Source organism: Aotus nancymaae, unplaced genomic scaffold, assembly GCF_030222135.1.
Source record: "Aotus nancymaae isolate 86718 unplaced genomic scaffold, 86718_ANA_hifiasm-v0.15.2.pri h1tg000067l, whole genome shotgun sequence".
Lineage (NCBI taxonomy): Eukaryota > Metazoa > Chordata > Mammalia > Primates > Aotidae > Aotus > Aotus nancymaae.
Genome location: NW_026988482.1, coordinates 20,662,210 through 20,682,500, shown reverse-complemented (window position 1 = coordinate 20,682,500; position 20,291 = coordinate 20,662,210). Strand labels below are relative to the sequence as shown.

General features: G+C 47.9%; 2 protein-coding genes across 2 annotated transcripts in view; one reads left to right on the top strand and one right to left on the bottom strand.

Moving 5' to 3' along the window:
• The window catches only part of SLC6A20 (solute carrier family 6 member 20), a 38,581-nt gene extending 31,706 nt beyond the window's left edge, over nt 1-6,875 (top strand). Inside the window, exons 9-11 of the mRNA XM_012470773.2 lie at nt 234-393; nt 3,229-3,394; nt 4,121-6,875. Of these exons, the coding sequence (XP_012326196.1) occupies nt 234-393; nt 3,229-3,394; nt 4,121-4,270 (476 nt within the window). The 3' untranslated portion in view covers nt 4,271-6,875. The remainder of the gene's footprint in view (nt 1-233; nt 394-3,228; nt 3,395-4,120) is intronic.
• A 9,791-nt stretch (nt 6,876-16,666) lies between these two features.
• SACM1L (SAC1 like phosphatidylinositide phosphatase) overlaps nt 16,667-20,291 on the bottom strand; it is a 60,105-nt gene continuing 56,480 nt past the window's right edge. Inside the window, exon 20 of the mRNA XM_012470772.3 lies at nt 16,667-18,535. Within this exon, the coding sequence (XP_012326195.1) occupies nt 18,399-18,535 (137 nt within the window). The 3' untranslated portion in view covers nt 16,667-18,398. The remainder of the gene's footprint in view (nt 18,536-20,291) is intronic.

Below are 20,291 nucleotides of genomic sequence, written 5' to 3'. Positions count from 1 at the left end.
GAGTCAACATCAGTGACTCCTGCCGACACGCTTTGGGACACCACTGTGTCCCCTGCCCCCCACACACAGCACACACCTTCGGAGAGTCCAAACCACGACAGCTCTCCCAACCCATGTGGATGAACTGATCAGCCAAAGTCCCCTAAGGGCTGATGGCTCCGCTGTCCTGTAGAGAACTGGTGAGGAGTAGGTGGGGGTCTCGGGCCGGTGAGCAGCTGGTCTGTGGTCCACAGGTCTGGTGTGCCTCGTCAGCTGTGCCATTGGCATGGTGTTCACCACGGAGGCGGGGAACTACTGGTTTGACATATTCAATGACTACGCGGCCACGCTGTCCCTGCTGCTCATCGTGCTGGTGGAGACGATCGCCGTGTGCTACGTGTACGGGCTGAGGAGGTGAGGAGGCCCGGGACCCCCAGCTGCACAGGGAAAATACAGCCACAGAGGCCACACCCCGAAGGAAACAGCTGTTTCTTGATGCGCATCTTCCCCTCTTCTTTAAGCTTGGCGTCGTTACTCAACGTTTGTTCTTTGCCTGCAGATCTCAGCTAATGCTCTGCCTCAATTCCACCCTCGGTTTGCTTCAGCGAATATCTTTCTATTCCCTGGACTTTTGCTTTGCATCATAGGATGTTTTAGGTTGACCCTGCTGGACTCCCACAGCTTACTGGGGCAGGGAATTGTACCTCCAGGCACTGGACACTCTGATCATTGGCCAACATCAGTATTTTCCAAGAACCCTGACCAAAGTCCAGTTGATAACGTACACCTTAGAAAATTTGGCAGATTGAAAATGTAGTCAGCGAGGTTCTCAATCCCGGCGCACAGCACAGGACTGGAATGTTTTCATTCTCCCCAGGTGATGGAATGTGCAGCTGGGGCAAGAGCCACAGGTCCAGAGCAGCCTCCCAACTTGAGTGTGCCTCAGAGTCCCCCTGGGCTGGTCAAACACAGCTGCAGGACTCACACCCAAGGTTCTGATCAGGCAGGTCCAGGGGAGGGCCAGGAATTTACATTTCTAGCAGGTTCCCAGGTGAGGCTGGTGCCCACGCTTTAAGAACTACTGGTCTAGAGAGCTTTGCTACCCAAAGTGTGATCCCCAGAGCGGGAGCAGCAGCAGCAAGGCGCTCGCTAGGACTGCAGAAGCTCAGGCCCACCCTGTCCTGCTGGATCAGATTCTGCGTCTTCACAGTATGTCCAGGGGGCCTGAGGCACATCACAGTTTGGGCAGCGCTGCTCAAGTGGGAGCCTGGTTTGGGCGAGGAGGCTGTGCCACGTTGTTTTCTGCCCTCTTCCCAAGTCTTTTTCATCTCCACCCTGGTTCGGGGTGGAGAGGCAGGCATCCCTGAAGCAGCGTTCCCTGCTGTGTCCCTGGAAAGGCCAGGGTCCCGTGCCATGCTGAGGGATCTCCCAGGAGCCATTCATTCAGGACGTAAGTTAACGCCAAATCGATGTCTTTCCTGTGGGACTTCTCAGAGTCTTAAAGACAGTTGTGGATCCCAAAGAGAGGGTTAGAATTGCAGCATTTCCAGACTTACTTGGTCAAGGAATGCCTTTTCACCCTCCTCTCACCCCACTCCCACCCCCAGCTACTAACATTTTGAGGACACTAGTGTTAGGGGGACCAACACTCCCTGTTTCCCCAGGACCGAGGGGTTTTATGGAACACAGAACTTTCAGTGCTAAAACTGGGAAAATCCCTGGTCACCTAGGAAATGCCAGTCTAGAGAGAGAAAGAGATTGGTCACTGAGAGGGTATGTGTTTCAGGATAAAAAGAGGTTGGAGAGAGAGGAATAGAACCTAGGGCCCACTGGAGGTCACTGGATGGGTGAGGGGCACAAGTCCATCAAAAAGGGGCTGGTGATGGGAGACGGGTAAACATGCCTTGGAGACGCTATTAGGTGGACTGACAGTGTGAGTGGCAGGAGAGTGCTTTGCCTCCTCAGGGGACACCGCCATCTAGTGACCACCCGGCAACAGTGTCCTGGGGCTTTTCTGCAGCCAGCTCTTCCCAACTTTCTCCATCCACGAAAGTGGGGGGCTATAAGGGTATAAAGGGACAAGGGGACCCCCAACACTTTTTCACCTGTTCGATTTTGAGAGCCCCAGGTTTTCACATCATATACATGAGCCTTCATGGCCTAGAGCCTAGAGTCCAGCTACGTCAGCAGCAGCAAAGGGCAGGTGGTGGTCTCCACACAGCCTTGCATGGACACCCAGAACATGCAGCTGGTCCCAGACAGGGAGGGGCTATGGCTGCAGCTGGTGACGTCACACCCACACCACCGCAGCCCCTCCCGGCAAGGCTGCCTCTCCCGCTGCAGGGAGCAGGTTTGAAGGCTCTGGACTGGAGGTGGGAGGCCAACCCGGCTTCTAGGCCTGGTCTTTTCCAAGCCCTGAGGCAGGTGGCATCACAGCCCTAGGCCTTGGTTCCTCCTTTGTGAAATGGGGAGATTCGTTGAGCCAACATCTCCCAAAATGCCAAAGATACTTTATATACTGTGTATATGTGTTCAAAAATACACGTACTGAGCCTGTCGAGTCTGTGATCAACTGGCTGCTGCTGTGCTGCTGCTAAATGTAGATTTTAAAGTAAAGAGGAGGGAGGAGAGAGCTGCCGGCACGATGGCGATGCTGATGGTGGCTGCGGGCAACGCCCTTGGGCCTCACTGCCCTGGCCACTCTATACCAGCTCCCACAGGCCACGGCTGCGGTCCCTCAGTCCGAGGTTGGCTCTTCCTCCGTCCCAGAAAACCTGCTGTGGTTTCAAGGGACCAAGTGATTCTGCTCTGCGGCATTTCTACTGGGCAAGGGAGTCACTGATTGGCAGTGGGGCAGGTGAGCAAAGCCTCCTGAGAAGCTCCTTCATTGATGACCATTCTGACAGATGTCCCTTCCCTGCTGCCTGTGCCCACCATTCCTGGAAGCTGCCCTCTGGGCTATGCCAGCAGTCTTCATCTGAAGGCAGGCACTAGGAAGGCGTCTTCTGACATCCACCCATCTGCGGGGTGCTTGCTCTGTCACCTCTCCCGGGCAGCCTTAGCTCTTCTTCCCTCCCCACCACAGCCCTCATCTCTCAAGAAGATGTCACAGAGGAGCCCAGTGGCCATTCTCAGACATCAGTTACTGCCTAGAACATATGTTCTTTTGTGAATAGGGACGGGCAAGCTGGATGCCCTCACCTCTGCAGCATGGATAATCCAGACTTCCTCTCCTTGTCTTCCAAATAGATTTGAAAGTGACCTTAAGGCCATGACCGGCCAAGCTGTGAGCTGGTACTGGAAGGTGATGTGGGCCGGCGTGAGCCCACTGCTGATCGTTGGCCTCTTTATCTTCTACCTGAGCGACTACATCCTCACGGGGACCCTGAAATACCAGGCCTGGGAGGCCTCCCAGGTATCTGCCGTCTCTGTAGGGCTGGCGCTGGGCCCCCATGGTCACTCAAAAGCATGGGCCATTACTTCTCCGAAATCTGGAAGCTATTTCCATGATGTGGGTAGGTTTTTTGTCATAACATGGAAACATGACTGAGGTATTTTAGAAATAGCCCAGGACAGAGGAGCTGGGCTGTGAGTTTTTAGGTATGTGCTGCAGTGGGGTGAGAGGAAGGCATTCCTTCAGAGCTTCCCCACCCACCTGTCCCCCGGAAGCTGAGAACAACTCCCCCTGCAAAGGTGCTAGCTCCCGCCTCCTGAGCGGACGCCCCTCTGCAGCCACCACAGCAGACGGCACTGATAAAGAACATCGCTACCTTCACGGAAAGTTCCATTCTGGGCTAAGAGTAGCCCCTACATTTTAGGTGCCCTGAAAGTTGCCTTAGACGTAAGGTGCTTGATTATTCCCATGGTTATTCTTTATGCTTATCTCCGAACCACAGCTCTACACCCACTGGTTCAGGCAGGTACTATGATTCCTAGTTTGCGGCAGAGAAAGAAGGTGAGGGCAGTTAGGCTCCTGGCACACTTCCTAGTGAATTGCAGAGCCGGGGGCCCCAGGAGTGAGGACGCTGGCCCCACATGCTCTCTGCTCACATCACGGCCTCCCCACCATGGTGATGCCCTGAGGCCCGGGGGCAGTGCTCTCACCAGGTGTTCTCTGCTGACACTCAGTCTCTCCTTTCAGGGCCAGCTCGTGACCAAAGACTACCCGGCCTACGCACTGGCTGCCATCGGGCTGCTCGTGGCCTCCTCCACCATGTGCATCCCCCTGGTGGCCCTGGGGACTTTTGTTCTGCGCCGCCTCAGGAGGGGAGACGCAGCCCCTGTGGCCTGAGACGTGGGCTTCCCAGCCGCTCATGGTTTTACAGATACTATTTACAGGCGGAAACTCCTCTGCTGCTTTTTCAAAAGCTTAAGCCAGAAGTGCTCAGCCCGTCAACAACTGCCTGAGCGTCTAAAGATGAGGAAGGTGCGCAGGAAGACGACTCCCTCGAGAGAACGCACACCCTCCCGAGCCGCCCTTCCTCCCTGCCGCCTGCCTCCTCATCGTCGAAGGGGGCGAGCTATGAAAGCCAGTCTCGAAGATAACTGCGTCCTTCATTCCAGGGAAGTCCTAGAATTAGGGCACATTGAGAGCTGAAATACAACCATAATGCTTATGGGACCAAATTTAAACAATTTGGTTTTTGGCTGAAGAGACACTAAAATATTAGAGGACAAATACTTTTAGATCCGTTTAAGGAGTTCTGAAGTGCCTCAGATGACGTATTTGAATATCCCTGGTGCAAAATTCTCTTCTTTTTTGAGTCATAGTGAATATTGCAATTTCTGTGTTCCCCTTCCACTCTTTAAATCTTAATAGGATGGCTGGCTATAAAGAAAGAAGACCTTTGTCTGGGACTCCCAAAGGGGTCCTTTCTCTAAGGTCTCTCACAGTGGTTCCAGGACCAGACCTCTCTACAAAAAATTGCCCCAACTACAGTTTGCAACCCCAAACCACATTAGAAGTCTGTGCAGACATCCCTCCGTGGTGTCTTGGTGCACTGGAAAAGGAGTCAGAAGCTACTATGAGGATGAAAGTGGATCTCAGCTGGGTGTGGTGGCCCACACCTGTAATCCCAGCACGTTGGGGTTCAAGGCGGTGGATCACTCAAGGGCAGGAGCTCGAGACCAGGCTGGCCAACATGGTGAAACCCCGTTTCTACTAAAAATACAAAGAAAATAGCTGGGAATGGTGGCACGGGCCTGTAATCCCAGCTACTCTGGCTGCTGAGGCATGAGAATCATTTGAACCTAGGAGGTGGACATTGCAGTGAGCCTGTATCACACCACTGCGCTCCAGTCCGGGTGACAGAGAAAGACTCTGACTCAAAAAAAAAAAAAAGTGGATCTGACTTTCCCATAGGCTTATTATTACATTTGGACATCATGGCCAACTCTATCAAAACCAGAAACACCACTTACAATCAATTTTATTCATCTGTACATATGTTTTCTGAAACGTATATAATTCAAACAGAGCATTTTGTAACTGAAGACACACCATATCTGTGATGTCACATTAGTCCACCATGAGAATTTTCTTTTTTTAACTGCAATAAGGTAGCTCAAAGTTACTCCTAAAGTGAGCGGGTCCCTTCCTGCTCTAACGATCAGTGCTTCCTTGAGATCATGGAATTCCAGAGAGTCTCTGTGGATATATTTGCACAGACATCTTTGAAGACACAAACACACACTTGGGACATTGCCCGGAGATGACTTTCTATTTTTATGCTGTAAACTTTGCTTATAGCAAAAATAGGCTTTAGAAAGGACTTCTGTCTTCAGCCATCTCATCAATACTTCCAGCTCACCTGATTGTGCAGTTACCAAAAGATCGCTTGACTTTCAAATGTGTGAACCAGCATTTACACCATGTAAACAATCTTATTTACCCTGTGTATTCATTCTTCTCATCAGATAGTTCTTTTATGTCAAAAAAAACCCTGCTGTCAGGCTTGAAGAGCGGGCATCCTCAATGGCAAACACAGCACAGAATCTGCTCTGAATCCTTGAGGATCTGTCCCTCCTCTCAACCTCCACTCACAGTCACCATCTTACGACTTGGGGCCAGCTGGGGCCAGTCATCAGTCAGGGTGCATAAGCCTTCAACACCAGGTAGCCTCAGGAGTGAAAGAAATGTCCCAGATCATTACCTTATTCAGTAAGGTAATGATCTGGACTTGCAGCCCAATCCAACCACCTGGGAGCATTTAAAACTCCAAATGCCCACACCACACCCTGGAGCCACCCATCACGCCTTCTGGAAGCAAGACCTGGGGTCCTCCTGGCCTTCAAAACTCCTAGGTGATTCTGATGTACAGCCAAATCTGAGAGGCCCCATTTGAAAAAGAAAGAACATGGGTGGTACGCTGAGGAATATTTACATTTTATAAAATGGCTTAAAAATTTGAAAGCATTTTTGGACATTTCCACCTATCTGGAAGAGTTACTTCTACAGAATAGTTTTTGCTCCTGGAAATCGAACAGATGAAGCAGCACCGTTAGAGAATAATGTGCTCCAGATGAAAACGTCCGAAGTTTCAGTCTGCCTCGTTTCTGTGAATTTCATGAAGAGTAGAACACTTCTCAGTAATCCTCTTGAGCCAGTAATAAATCCTGTTTCAAAAAATATTCTTCGCCATTTCCTAGGTAGTGCACAAACGTGGCCATGTCAACATTTGTCCAGCTACCCTCCAATAAACTGGAGAGAAAAAGTGACATTCCATGCCTGTACCCTTAGTAGTAGCCAAGACATTATGGCCAGATCATGGACTCTGGAAAGCTTTCAGTTTTTACTGGAAATATAGCAAACTTTGATTTAGCTCCAAGAAATTGAGTAGGGAAACATTTGGTTTTTAGCAACTGTCATAGTAAATAAAAACCTCTAAGCAAGGGCATCTCAGTCTCCTGGTTTTGCTTTTGCTTTTGTCACTTACTGGACACGGTTTAAGACCTCTCTCAAGGCAAGATTTTCTCTCATGTAGAAACAAAAGCTATATTTGAAAAAATGGAAAAAAAAGAGGGCGAATCCATCCACCCTTTTTTTCTCCCATCCTTTTCTGCGTTTCTCTCCTCATGCAGCCGGTGAGACCGCAGCATTGCAGCGGATGCAGTCTATCGCAAGAAGGTGAGAGAGAGATTCCACAAGAAAAGTTAGGAAAAACATTCAATTAATATGATTATAGACTGTGATTCTTCTTTCTTTTACTTTTTTTCTCTTTCTTTTCCTTCCTCCCTCCCTCACTCATTCCCTCCTGACCGATCCTTCCTTCCTTTTTTCTTCCTTTCCTTCTCTTTTTCTTTCTTTCTCTTTCTCTTTCTTTCTCTTTTTCTTTCTTTCTTCGACAGTTTCGCTCTTCTTGCCCAGGCTACAGTGCAGTGGCACAATCTCGGCTCACTGCAACCTCCACCTCCCAGGTTCACGTGATTCTCCTGCCTCAGCCTCCCAAGTAACTGGGATTACAGGCGTATACCACCACACCAGGCTAATTTTTTGTATTTTTAGTAGAGACAGGGTCTCACTCTGTTGCCCAGGATGGAGTGCAGTGGTGCGATCTCAGCTCACTGCAACCTCTGCCACCTGGATTCAAGCAATTCTCCTGCCTCAGCCTCCTAAGTAGCTGGAATTACAGACTCACGTCACCACGCCCAGCTAATTTTTGTATTTTTACGTGGGGTTTCACCATAGTGGCCAGGATGGTCTCGATCTTCTGACCTCATGATCTGCCCGCCTCGGCCTCCCAAAGTGCTGGGATTACAGGCGTGAGCCACCACACTGTGATCATTTCTCAGAAGGAAATAAATGGCCCAATGTGGTGGCATTAAAAGGACAGTACTTTAAGCGGTTGAGGAGCTTCATGAACTGAAATATGAAGAAGAATGAACCAGTCATTAAAATTCCTAGAAGGTCTGTCCAGGAGAGGTGACAGCAAGTGCAAAGCCCCTGAGGAGGGAAAGAGCAGAGAAGAGGCCTGTGGTTGGAATGGGAAAGTGAGCGATGGGAGGTGAGCTTGGAAGAGTGAGCAGGGGCCAGATCACATAAGGCCTCACAGGCCACAGCAAGGAGCTTCATTTTCCTCGAAGAGAAACGATGTCACTGAGGGTTCACTGTGGGGTCTGGCAAGATCTGATTTATATTTGAAAGATCACTGTTGCCATGGAGGATGGATGGGAGAGGAGAATACGAGGAGGCTGGAAGATCGCTCCAGAAGCTACTCTAGTAAACCCACGGAAGATGCTGGCAGCGTGGACGTGGGAATGGATATGGAGAAAATAGGCAACTTTGAGCTCTACTATGGAGGGAAAGCTGCCAAGTCTTGCTGAGGGTTGGATGCCCAGTTAAGGGAAAAACGGAGCAAAGAGCTTCACTTGCTGGGTGGATGCTGGTGCCATTTCCTGAGACAAGGAAAGTGGGGAATGGAGATGGTCAAAATCAAGAGTGGTTTGATCATGTGAAGCCTGAGATGTCTGTGAATCAGGTGGAAATATCCCGTAGCCTGTTAAACACAGAATCTGGAGTTTTGGTTACGTCTGGGCTGGAGATATAAATTTGGGAGGCACAGTGGAGAGATGTTAGTTAAAGCCAAGGTCTAAATGAGGTCATCCAGGGTGAGTATACATGAAGAAGATGGCCTGTGACCAAGGCCTACAGAACTCCCCACATGTTTTCAGACGCAGCCACATGTGCTTTTCCACCTCTCCCACAGAGGGATATGGTTCGTGTATTTAGGTGGGCTTGTGACTGCTTCAACCAAAAGAATGTGATGGAAGGGACACCATTTGACATCAAGGCTAGATCATGTGGCCATGCAGCTTCGACCTGGTTTGCTGGGATGTTCGCTTGGGGAGCCCTAAGTTGCCATGAATGAAGCCCGACTACCCTGAGGCTGCTGTGCTGCAGGTCACAGGACCAGCTTGAGTCCACCTTCCAGCCAGGCTGGGCACCAGACCAGCTTGGACCAGACAGACCAGCCCATCTGTCAGATGAATGCCACTGAGTGACCTCCATCAGTGCCATCTGGAACAGAAGAATCACTCGGCCAAGCCATGCCTGAATTCCTGACTCACAGCATTGTGAAGTAGAGAGGAGATCAACAGGGAATGGAGCAACCAGGTGCGGTGGCTCATGCCTGTCATCCCAACACTGTGGGAGGCACAGGCCAGCAGATCGCTTGAGCCCAGATATCCGAGACCAGCCTGGGCAACATGGCAAAACCTCATCTCTACAAAAAATACAAAAATTAGCCACGTCTGGTGATGCATGCCTGGAGTCCCAGCTATTCGGGAGGCTGAGGTAAGAGGATCACTTGAGCCTGGGAAGCAGAGGTTGCGCCACTGCACTCCAGCCTGGGTGACAGAGCAAGACCCTGTCTCAAAATTAAAAAAAATAAAGCCCAGGAAAATGTGTGGTCCCAGAAGCTCAGAGAGAACATCCTAAATTCTGCTAAACATGATTTACCACTTACAGTTTCTACTTTTCTTAATGTCAATCTATATTTGAACCCAACTCTAATAGGAGCTTGGTTTAGGACACGAAATGGTAACACAGTATTTCAGTGGATGATACTTTCTTTAGGGCTGTACAACTAGAATAATAAAGGGGCAATAGGCATGCACTACTGAAATGGTGAATGGAGAAAGATGAACACCCGGACCTTTGGCTAAAACTAAGACAAAAAGCAAATTCATGCTCAGAATAATCTATAAAGGGAAGTGTTAGGAACAAACAGACCATCTAACCCCTTTACCTAGGACCAGGAAATTCACTGAAACGTGTCACAGCCCCTTAGTAATTGGTCTCCCAGTGAGATCACATCAGGGAGCTTCTGCATGGATGTCATGTCCAGTCCAGAGGAACGAGGCCTGAGGCAGGGAAGGATGAGAGCTGGACATCAAGGAAGACTCCCCACTCACAGACTTACCCGGATCTCTCAGCAGGTGTGTGCACACGTGCATGTACGTGTGCATGGATTTTAGGTAATTGCCACCTGGATGAGAATTTTAACATTTATAATTAAGGGGCCATCAGATTCAACACTCAAGTGAGGTCCAAAGAGATTGCAGCCCATGTTTTTCAGCTTCAAGGCCAGAGTCGTCACCTCCATGCTGGCCTTGCACAAAATGAATCCCATGGAAGGCTGGTCCTAAGAGATGCTCTAGGAACAAAAGATTCCATAGGCTGAAAAGTTTGGGTGCTGCTGCACACCAGATACCTCCTCTAGGAGAGTGACTTTTCAAAGCTCTGACAAGTCCTGCAGGTTAGATAACTGTGTAATCCAGTGTTTGCAAACAGTTCTCACCGCAGATCCACTGTCAGAAAACAAGTGTTAACACAGAGAACCCACATTTCTCCAAAACTGCACTGCAGGTCAGGACAACGCATTACATCAAGCTCTTCGCCTAACAGACTTAGGAGCCCAGGGCTCACAGCAGGGACAGAAACATCCTGCAAGGTGAGTTCTCAGCAGTGAACACATATAGGCAAATCAATAATAGAAAGCCCCAACACTCACAAGTAGAGGAGACTTGAGAGACAACAGGGGTGGCACTCTAGAGCAGGAGGGACAAGATTCAAGAACATTCTCAGCAACTGGCTAACTAGAGGAAAAAGAATGCTGAGGCCGGGTGCAGTGGCTCACGCATGTAATCCCAGCACTTCGGGAGGTGGAGCTGGGTGGATCACAAGGTCAGAAGTTCAAGACTAATCTGGCCAACATAATGAAACCCCCGTCTCTACTAAAAATACAAAAAATTAGCCAGGTGTGGTGGTGTGCACCTGTAATCCCAGCTACTTGGGAGGCTGAGGCAGGAGAATAGCGTGAACCTGGGAGGCGGAGGTTGCAGTGAGCCAAGATCACACCATTGCACTCCAGCCTATGTGACAGTGCAAGACACTGTCTCAAAAACAAAACAAAACCAAAAAAAAAACACTGGACTCTCTGTCAGATGATATCATATGGTCTTACATAAGCACAAAACGTGCTAGGAAAACACTGGTAAATTCAATACCATTTATACGCTTCTTTCATCAAAAGTCACCATAAGAAAATGAAAAGACAAGCCAAAAACAGAAGATATTTGTAGTATATATAACAAAGAATTATTCTCCAAAATATCAAGAATGCCAAAACTATGAAAAGATCCTCAATCTCATTAGTGATCTGAGAAATGCCAAATGAGATACTAATTTTATACCTACTGGATTAAAAACCTAGCAAGTCTGCCAGTGCCAAGCATTGGTGAGAATGTGGAACTGGTAACACTGTAAATGGCACAAGCAATTTAGAAAAGAATTTCATGTTCCCTTATATATTTCAGGTTTATAATTCTACCACTGGGCATGCAGCATAGAGAAATACTTTCCCGTGTGAGCTGGAGACATAGAGAATGCTCACAGCAGTACTTAGTGCAAGAACAAACAACCAGAATATCTGTCAATATTAGACTGGACAAAAAATGAATTGTAACAGTCATAGATCCAAATAAATACATATATTGTAATACATTCATTCAAAGTAAACAACAGAGTTGGTTGGGCACGGTGGCTCATGCCTGTAGTATCAGCACTTTGGGAGGCCGAGGTGGGTGGATCATTTGAAGTTAGGAGTTCAAGACCAGCCTGGCCAACAAGGTGAAACCCTGTCTCTACTAAAAATACAAAAATTAGCTGGGTGTGGTGTCACTTGCCTGTAATCCCAGATACTCAGGAGGCCGAAGCAGGAGAATTGCTTGAATCCGGGTGGTGGAGGTTGGAGTGAGCTGAGATTGTGCCAGTGCATTCCAGCCTGGGCAAGACAGCAAGACCCTGTCTCAAACAAACAAAGTAAACAACAGTTAACAGGGTGAACTCCAGCTATAACCATCAGTGTGGATGAATCGTAGAACAACGCTGAATTCAAAGGCCAGCTGTATCACGCATACGGAATGATACCATTTCTAGACACCTCAAAAACAAGCAAAACGAAACAGTACAGATATTACATATACATTATATAGATATTATGCATCTAGGGATACATAATATGTACCAAACTAGAAAGAAATGTAAGGCTAGTGGTCATCTCTGGGAAGATACAGGGATGGCAGTGGGAAGGAGAGCATGGGCTTCCAAGGTGCAAGTTCTGCTCTCCCCAACCATGCTCCAGATGCTCAAAAGCATATAGAGGGAACAGTAAAGTTTTAGACTGAGGTGGAGTACTGAATTCTTGCAAGCTAGGTGCCTTTCCCAACACTCCTTCCAAAGAAGGAAACGTAGCCAGGAGTTGAGGATAACAGCAGAGTTGTGCCTTGGCTCTGGGGAACTCAAGTAGCTGCCCTGGATGGGGTGTTCATGGCACACCTGCTGCGTCTATGTCCCTCCTCCATCCTTCCCTTCCCCTCTTTCTCTCTCAGGCTGATTTACTACACAGCATTAGATAACCAGAACACCTAGGTCCTAGCATAAGCCCCACCTCCTCCAGGAGGCCACCTGACTCCCACCAGCAATAACTCTGCACTTTACCTTTGTATTCTCTCCTTACTGACTACGGTCAGCAGACTTCTAAGATGGCCCCTGAAGATCGCCATCTGGTATTCACGTGCTCGTGTAATCCCCTCCTCTTGAATGAGCTGTACCTACTGACTTCTAGTGCATAGAATACAGTAAAAGTGATGAGGTAACAATTGGGTGTGGTGGCTCATGCCTGTAATTCCAGCACTTTTGTAGGCTGAGGCAGGTGGATCATGAGGTCAGGAGTTCGATACCAGCTTAGCCAGCATGGTGAAACCCCGTCTCTACTAAAAATACAAAAAATTAGCTGGGCATGGTGGTGCATGCCTGTAATCCCAGCTACTCCAGAGGCTGGGGCAGGAGAATTGCTTGAACCCCAGAGGCGGAGGTTGCGGCGAGCCGAGATCGCACCACTGCACTCCAGCCTGGGCAACAGAGCAAGACTTTGTCTCAAAAAAAAAAAAAAAAAAAGACACTGTGACTTCCTCCTTGCTAGCAGACTCTCTCTTGCTGACTTGATGAACGAAGGTGTCATGCTGAACAGGACTACGTGGCAAGGAATTGAGGAGGCTTCCAGCTAACAACCAGCGAGTGGACCAGTCCAACAGCCGATGTGTTTGGCTGTGTCTGCACGCAAATCTCATCTTGAATTCCCATGTGTTGTGGGAGGGGCCCGGTGGGAGCTAACTGAATCATGGGGGCGGTTTCCCCCATACTGTTCTAGTGGTGGTGAATAAGTCTCATGAGATTTGGTTCTATCAGATGTTTCCACTTTTGAATCTTCCTCATTCTCTCATTTTTGGCCTGCCATCATCCACGTAAGATGTAACTTGCTCTTTCTTGCCTTCCACCATGATTGTGAGGCTTCCCCAGCCACTTGTAACTGAAGTCCAGTTAAACTTTTTTTTTTTCTTTTTTTTTAGACAGTCTTACTCTATTGCCAGGCTGGAGTGCAGTGGCGCAATCTTGGCTTACTGCAACCTCCACTTCCCGGGTTCAAGCAATTCTCCTGCTCCAGTCTCAGTCCCAAGTAGCTGGGACTACAGGTGTGCGCCACCACACCCAGAACATTTTTGTATTTTTAGTAGACGGGGCTTCCCGATGTTGTCCAGGATGGTCTCGATCTCTTGACCTTGAGATCTGCCCACCTTGGTCATCCAAAGTGCTGGGATTACAGGCGTGAGCCACTGCAGCCCGGCCAAACCTCTTTCTTTTGTAAATTGCTTAGTCTCGGGTATGTCTTGATGAACTAATACACCTGCCAACAACCAGAGTAATCTTTAAAGTGGATCCTGCTCCAGCTTAACCTTGAGCAGGCTGAGCTCAGCCCACATTACTGGCCTGGATCCCATGCCTGCCAAAGGCAAGTCAGGTGTGGAGTGACTAGGGTTGTGTAAGTGTGGGGTCCAGCCACTGCACAGTCAGACACACCGGCTGCTGCAGTGGAGCAGGCAGCTCCAAGAGCCAGCATGGGTACAGGCTCTCTGCAAGGCTTGCAGCTGGACCAGGCACACACTGCAAGCAGCTTCCATGGCTGCCAGTGGGGAACATGATGGTGCCCAGAAGCTTGGAGATGCTAGGAACTGCAGGGCCCCAAAGAGGGAGCCACAGCCCTGACTCAGGGAACTCCCGGGTCTGGGTTCCCCAAAGGGCTGCAAGTCTTCTCTCCTCTTCTTCCACAATGTGGTGAGCAAGGGGCATGTCTCAGCCCTGTTTGTGTTACAGTTCTTTTAGCCTCACCATTTGGCAGGTCCCGAGTTCTTGCCTCGTGGCCAGGAAGAATGAAGTACGTGGACAAGTGGAGGGTGAGCAAGACGAGGAGGAGCTTTATTGAGTGATAGAACAGCTCAGAAACCCACAGGGAGTAGCTCCTTTCTGCAGCCAGGGTGTTCCGATGAGTGTTCAGCTCCTAGCAGAGAGGGTAGCTCCTCTCTCCAGGTGGGTCATCCCAACAAGTGTTCAGCTATCAGCAGAGAGGGTAGGTCTTCTCTCAGCTGGTTGTCCTGTTTTCTCTGCTCTGCTTTGGCTGAGCCCAGGGCCTTTATAGGCCTCAGAAGGGAGAAAGTGCATGCCAATTGGCCCCTGGGCGGCCATGGGCAGGACCAGAAAAGGCACCCAAAGTTCCCACTCCAGTCAGGTCCACGGGAATGGCAGCCCAGCCCCCAGCCTCCAGGCCCTCCCTGTCCTGAAGGTGGGGCCTCACCAGGGACCCACCCCCTTCTGCCCAGGAGCCTGTCTGCCTCCTGCAGCCATCCATGGGGCCCAGACTGCTCGAGCCAAGGGGCACCTGCAGGCCAGTGCCAAGACACCCTTAGCCTCCCCCTCAGCTGCCCCTCCCTTCCACCAGCAATTGTTGGTGCTCAAAGTCCAGAGGGGGCCAAGGTGGCAGGGGCTGGCGTTTCAGTGCTGCCCCAAGTGTGCACACATGCTGCCAAGCTGTGATAATGCCTGGCTTTGGCCCCAACCCCACTCTGAGATTGGGCTCCTGAGGGTGCAGGGTGCAGAGATGCCCAGGTCCTGCGCCTGGGAGGGTGAGGCTCGTACCTGCTCCCCAGAACTTGCAGGCAGCCCTGGCCATGCCTCCTCCCAGCCTGGGGTGGGGTTCCAGGTCTTCGCCGGTCCCATGCCAGCATCTGGGGTAGGGGTGACATCACCCTAAGTTCTTCCTGTGGCCCCAGTGCTCAGGGGTGGCCTGGGGCTCCCCCTCGTCTGGCTCACAGTCAGCAGGGGTACCTCCAGGAGCGAATTGCAAGCCCTGGGCCTGGTGGTAAGGAGCATCAGGCTCCACGGTCACCCTGCTGTGGGGCAGCCCCAGGCAGCCCTGTGCAGAGCCTCTTCCCAAGGCACAGGAATATGGCACCAGTCAGTAGGGAAGGCATGGTGGCTATGCCACTGGCTGGGTCCACGAAGTGGTCGCCACTCCCACTTCCCATCCCAGGCCCCCCAAGGACAGCCCTAGCTCTGCACCCCAGGCCCAGCCCCTGTGCTCCATGTGCAAACATGGCACCACCCTAGGCCCACCTCTGCCTCAGGCCCCTCTCTGCCTGATCCTCCATATACAACCATGCTGCTCCCCAAGCCAGCAGGTAACTCAACCTGGCCACACTATGGCAGGCCCAATGGTGGCAGGCTCAGAGGGGATCCCTGCAGCAGGCTCCAAGAACTGTCCACCTCCTCCCCACATCCTCCTGCAGCAGCAGGCAACGGTGGTGGTGACAGGGACCAGGGTCCAGAGCAGTGGAGGCTCTGGGCCTGGAGGCAGGCCCCGTGGCTGGGGGCAGCACAGTCGGCTGCCTCAGGGACACGGGGCACAGGGAACGTGGGGAACACGGGTCTCACCACTGCCACTGCTGCTCCCGCAGCCGCTCATGCCGCCACCATTCACAACTCCCCACTGTGGCCAGCACAATGACAGCAGTCACTCCAGATGGCCTGCTGCTGCCATCACTAGGTACCAATGTGTTTACATCACTCTTTCCCTCATGCTCACTGACACCTTCCTGTAAAGGTGTCATTTTCTAATAAACAATGTTTTCCCACTTATCAGCTGGAATTCATACCATTTTGAAAGACGTATTACAATTTGAAGGTGGGGGACACATTTCTATGGACATTACGCTTTACTATTTCCCTGGGTTTCCCTATAACTAAAAAAAATAACGATAAGGAGACACAAAATGTCTTAAACGATCATAACTGGAAAGCAAACTTGGAGAAGCTACTCATTTTCTTGCTTACTCTAATTTTTCTATGATGATCATGCATTGCTTTGTGTATTAGTTTTCACACTGCTATGAAGAACTACCTGAGTCTGGGTAACATAGAAAACAAAGAGGTTTGACTCACAGTTCCGCATTGCTGGAGAGGCCTCACCAAACATAATCATGGCAGAAGGTGAAGGGGAAGCAAAGCACATCTTACATGGTGGCAGGAGAGTGAGCAAGGGGGTAAATGCCAAACACTTTTAAAACATCAGATCTCGTGAGAACTCACAAGAACCACATGGGGGAAAAGAACCCCGCCCCCATGATCCAATCACTTCCGACCAGGTGCCTCCCTCAGCATGCAGGGATGACAATTGGAGATGAGATTTGGGCGGGGACACAGAGCTGAACCATGTCACTTTGCAGGATTTCTAACGTTCTAAGACCGAAAAGAAGAGCATCACCTTTTAACATACATGAATGACACCGACAGCAGTTAGAAAAGAATATGACATTTTATTTTCACTATGGACGTACAGTACATGAATTTAGAAATGAAATCATTGCAGGATTCTGAAATACTGATACCTTAAGATCTAACACACTGATATTCCATTCCCTACAAAGCAGCCACATTAGCAGTTCGGATTTGGTCTTTGTTGTCATTGCTGACATTAAGTTCTTTAAGTGAAGTGCCCAGTAGCATTTAAATAATATATTACAGCAGACACGAACTAAGTTTCAATATTCCATCTTTGGAACAAATTATGCTTATTTACATGTTAACAGGTGGCTATATTTACTTACCCTATTGTAAGTTTTAATGACTGATTTTAAGCTACAGAGTGTTTTCCAGCTATTATTTCCTTTAGAGTTTCTAAAAGTAACAACTTGTATTAATGTTTTATAAAAGATAATATTGGAAAAAAAGGTAATGCTGAAATAAAGGCGCTTTTAGAAATATTTAAGGACAACATAAGGTATTAATATTGAAAAAACTGTACATATTATCAAGCACAACACTGAAATATTATAGCAGTGTTTAACAGAACTGTTTTAAAACAGTGGTAATTACACTACCTTACATACTGTTCTAATATTTAAATCTCATAATTACAATTGAATATACAACCTGACTTACAATTAGAACTATGCACAGTTTCTGAAGCATATTTTTCAGGTTTGTTTTTGCACATAAATTAATGTTTAAGTTGGTCCTTGATTTGGAGAACTATAACTACCTGGAAGCACTAAGTTTTAGACACATTTATTGATAGCCAACAAAATCCTTGACAGAGTGAAAGCATCAAGAGTACCATGCGTGGAAAAGCAGCTGTTGCCCCCCAAGTGCAATATGAAATCTAGAACAAGACCCTCTCAGAGGCCTGCATGTCTCAATGAGTGACCCTCAAAGAAACCCAAATATATAGGAGGAAGTAGCTGACCAGTCATGGGCATCTTCCACACTGGGACTATCTTTAAAATAGAGGTGGCTTTGGACCTCTAGCATAAGAGATAGACTTTACATTCTTTGATTTTATTTACACTTTTTAAAAAAGATAAAGTAATCTGAATTCTCTCATCATACTTAAACTGCTGGTGCACTGGCAGTTCAAGTTGATTCAAGTCATGAGGCAGCCCACCAGAAACTTTAAAGAACCCCAGACCTCATTCTCCTCTTTCCTATGATGAAGTCACAGACTGTCTCATCAAACTACTTGATGTCTGTAAGAAACTTACATTTTATAAACACAGTTAGCTTACTATTGAACTTTTAAGAAAAGTCCAAATATGTGTGGAAAAGTATGCCTGCTAACAGTGACTGCTTCTACAGGGACAATAATGAAACTGAGCTACAAAAATAATTTTACTGTTTTAAATAATGAAAGAAGCTAGGTTTTTAAAATATATTACTTATTCTGTAACAGCTGATTAAATTGATAATCAATAGAATCCAATGAATAGATTCAGCTTTCATTCTGCAAGCTGAATTCAGGTTATTATATTAATTACAGAATAGCTTCAAATTAATAACTGTTCCAAGAGTAAAGAGACCATCAAGGCAGTAACATCGATCAATTCTGTCATCATCCTGCACAGAGCACAAGATGTGCTTTTGGATAAAGGCATTAAAAAGACCTTGGGCTGATGTGGAAAGCGGGTCAGTAAAGACTCCAGTTCTGCACAATGGAATCTTCCAAGCCAAGCCGCTTTCCACAAACACAAATTCAGTCTATCTTTTCTTTCTGGACCAGTCTGGGAGCATCAACAAAATCTTTGCCATTGTAAAGAATGATAAAAAATGTTCCAATGCTTGCAACTCCCCAGAAGAGCACATAGGCCAGTGTTTCTGTCCAAGTGTCACCTGTTGATATTAAGAAACAAAGAGCTAAATAAGTTGTTTGTTGATATCAGACCCAGTTTTCAGCTGTTTAGCACATTTTGACAATATTAAAGTTTACAAGCACATTCACAGGAAAAATATAAGAACCTCTTAATTAAGGTTTTTCGTTCTTTTTTTTTTTTTTTTTGAGACAGAGTCTCGCTCTTTCACCAGGCTGGAGTGCAGTGGCACGATCTCAGCTCACTGCAATCTCTGCCACTGCCTCTCGGCTTCAAGCAATTCTCCTGCCTCAGCCTCCTGAGTAGCTGGGATTACAGGTGCCTGCCACCACGCCCAGCTAATTTTTGTATTTTAGTAGAGACGGGATTTCGCTATGTTGGCCAGGATGGTCTCGATCTCTTGACCTTATGATCCGCCCACCTCGGCCTCCCAAAGTGCTGGGATTACAGGCGTGAGCCACTGCACCCGGCTTAATTAAGGTTTAAACCAGTGGTTCTCAAACTCTGGCTAGCACCAGAATCTTCTGCAGGGCTTGATAAAGCATCAACTGTTGGGCCCCAAGAATCTGCATTCTAGCACGTTCCTAGTTCCCAGGTGATGCTGATGCTAATGATCAAGCAGGTACACTTTGAGAACCACTGGACTAAACGATTTCTTATATTACACAAATAATAATGATCACTTTTAGTATATTTTAATAATACAAAAAACTATTAATTGTTCAATTCACAGTTCTATAACAGATACAAGCTGTTACCAAAATAGCTGCACACAAAAAAACAGAGTATTCATAAGTTATGAATACAAAACATAAGTTATACATAACTTTTGTGAAGTTATATATATTTTGTAGGGTATTTTTTGTATATATACAAATATATAAAACAAAAGTCACTAACATTTTCTTTAGAGACAAGGTCTTGCTATGTTGCCCAGCTTAAAGTGCAGTGGCTATTCACAAGCATGATTCCACTACTGATCAGCATGAAAGTGCTGTCCTGCTGTTTCCAACCTATACTGGTTCACCATCCTTAGGCAACCTGGTGATCTCTTGCTCAAAGAGGTCACCATATTGATGGCTGAACTTAGTGTGGACATAGATCAGCATGGCACACTACAGTCCAGAACTCCTGGGCTCAAGTGATTCTCCCACTTCAGCGTCCTGAGTAGCTGGGACTATAGGCACACACCACAGCACCCAGCCAGTATCATATTTTAATGACATATTTAGCCCAGCTGTGCATGTCCAGTTTTCAAAGTCTGAAGTTCATAAAGGTTAGCAGCAGGCCAGTGGGCAAAGATCTACTTTGTTTAACTCCTTGAATAGCTGAACCTAAAGAATAGCTCCTCTCTCTGCAACAGTCCTGGCCTCATCTGCAGGCGGAGAAACACATATAGGGTATAACAGCCAGTAAGAGAGCACACCAGGGAAGAAACCAGCATCCAGACTCCTTCCTAACAAGCCGTCAGAGATCATGCTACATTTGTTTTCTATTCTCTATAAAAACCACAGCAGGAGCTAGAAATCAGATATTACCATACCCAAACATCACAAAGCTCGTTATTTTATTACAATTAACTGACATGAGATGTTATCATCTATAGCATCCAATCTCTTTTTATTCAAAAATACACTTGAATTTGCATAATTGCCAATTTTCACGGCTCTGAGTTTTAAAATTCTTCTTGGACAAAACAAGAAGGGCAGTTCCTTGTTAGCCACTCTGCTGGATACTCTCTAAAAGAATCATCTGTTTTATTCAAGCAGAGCTCTTGG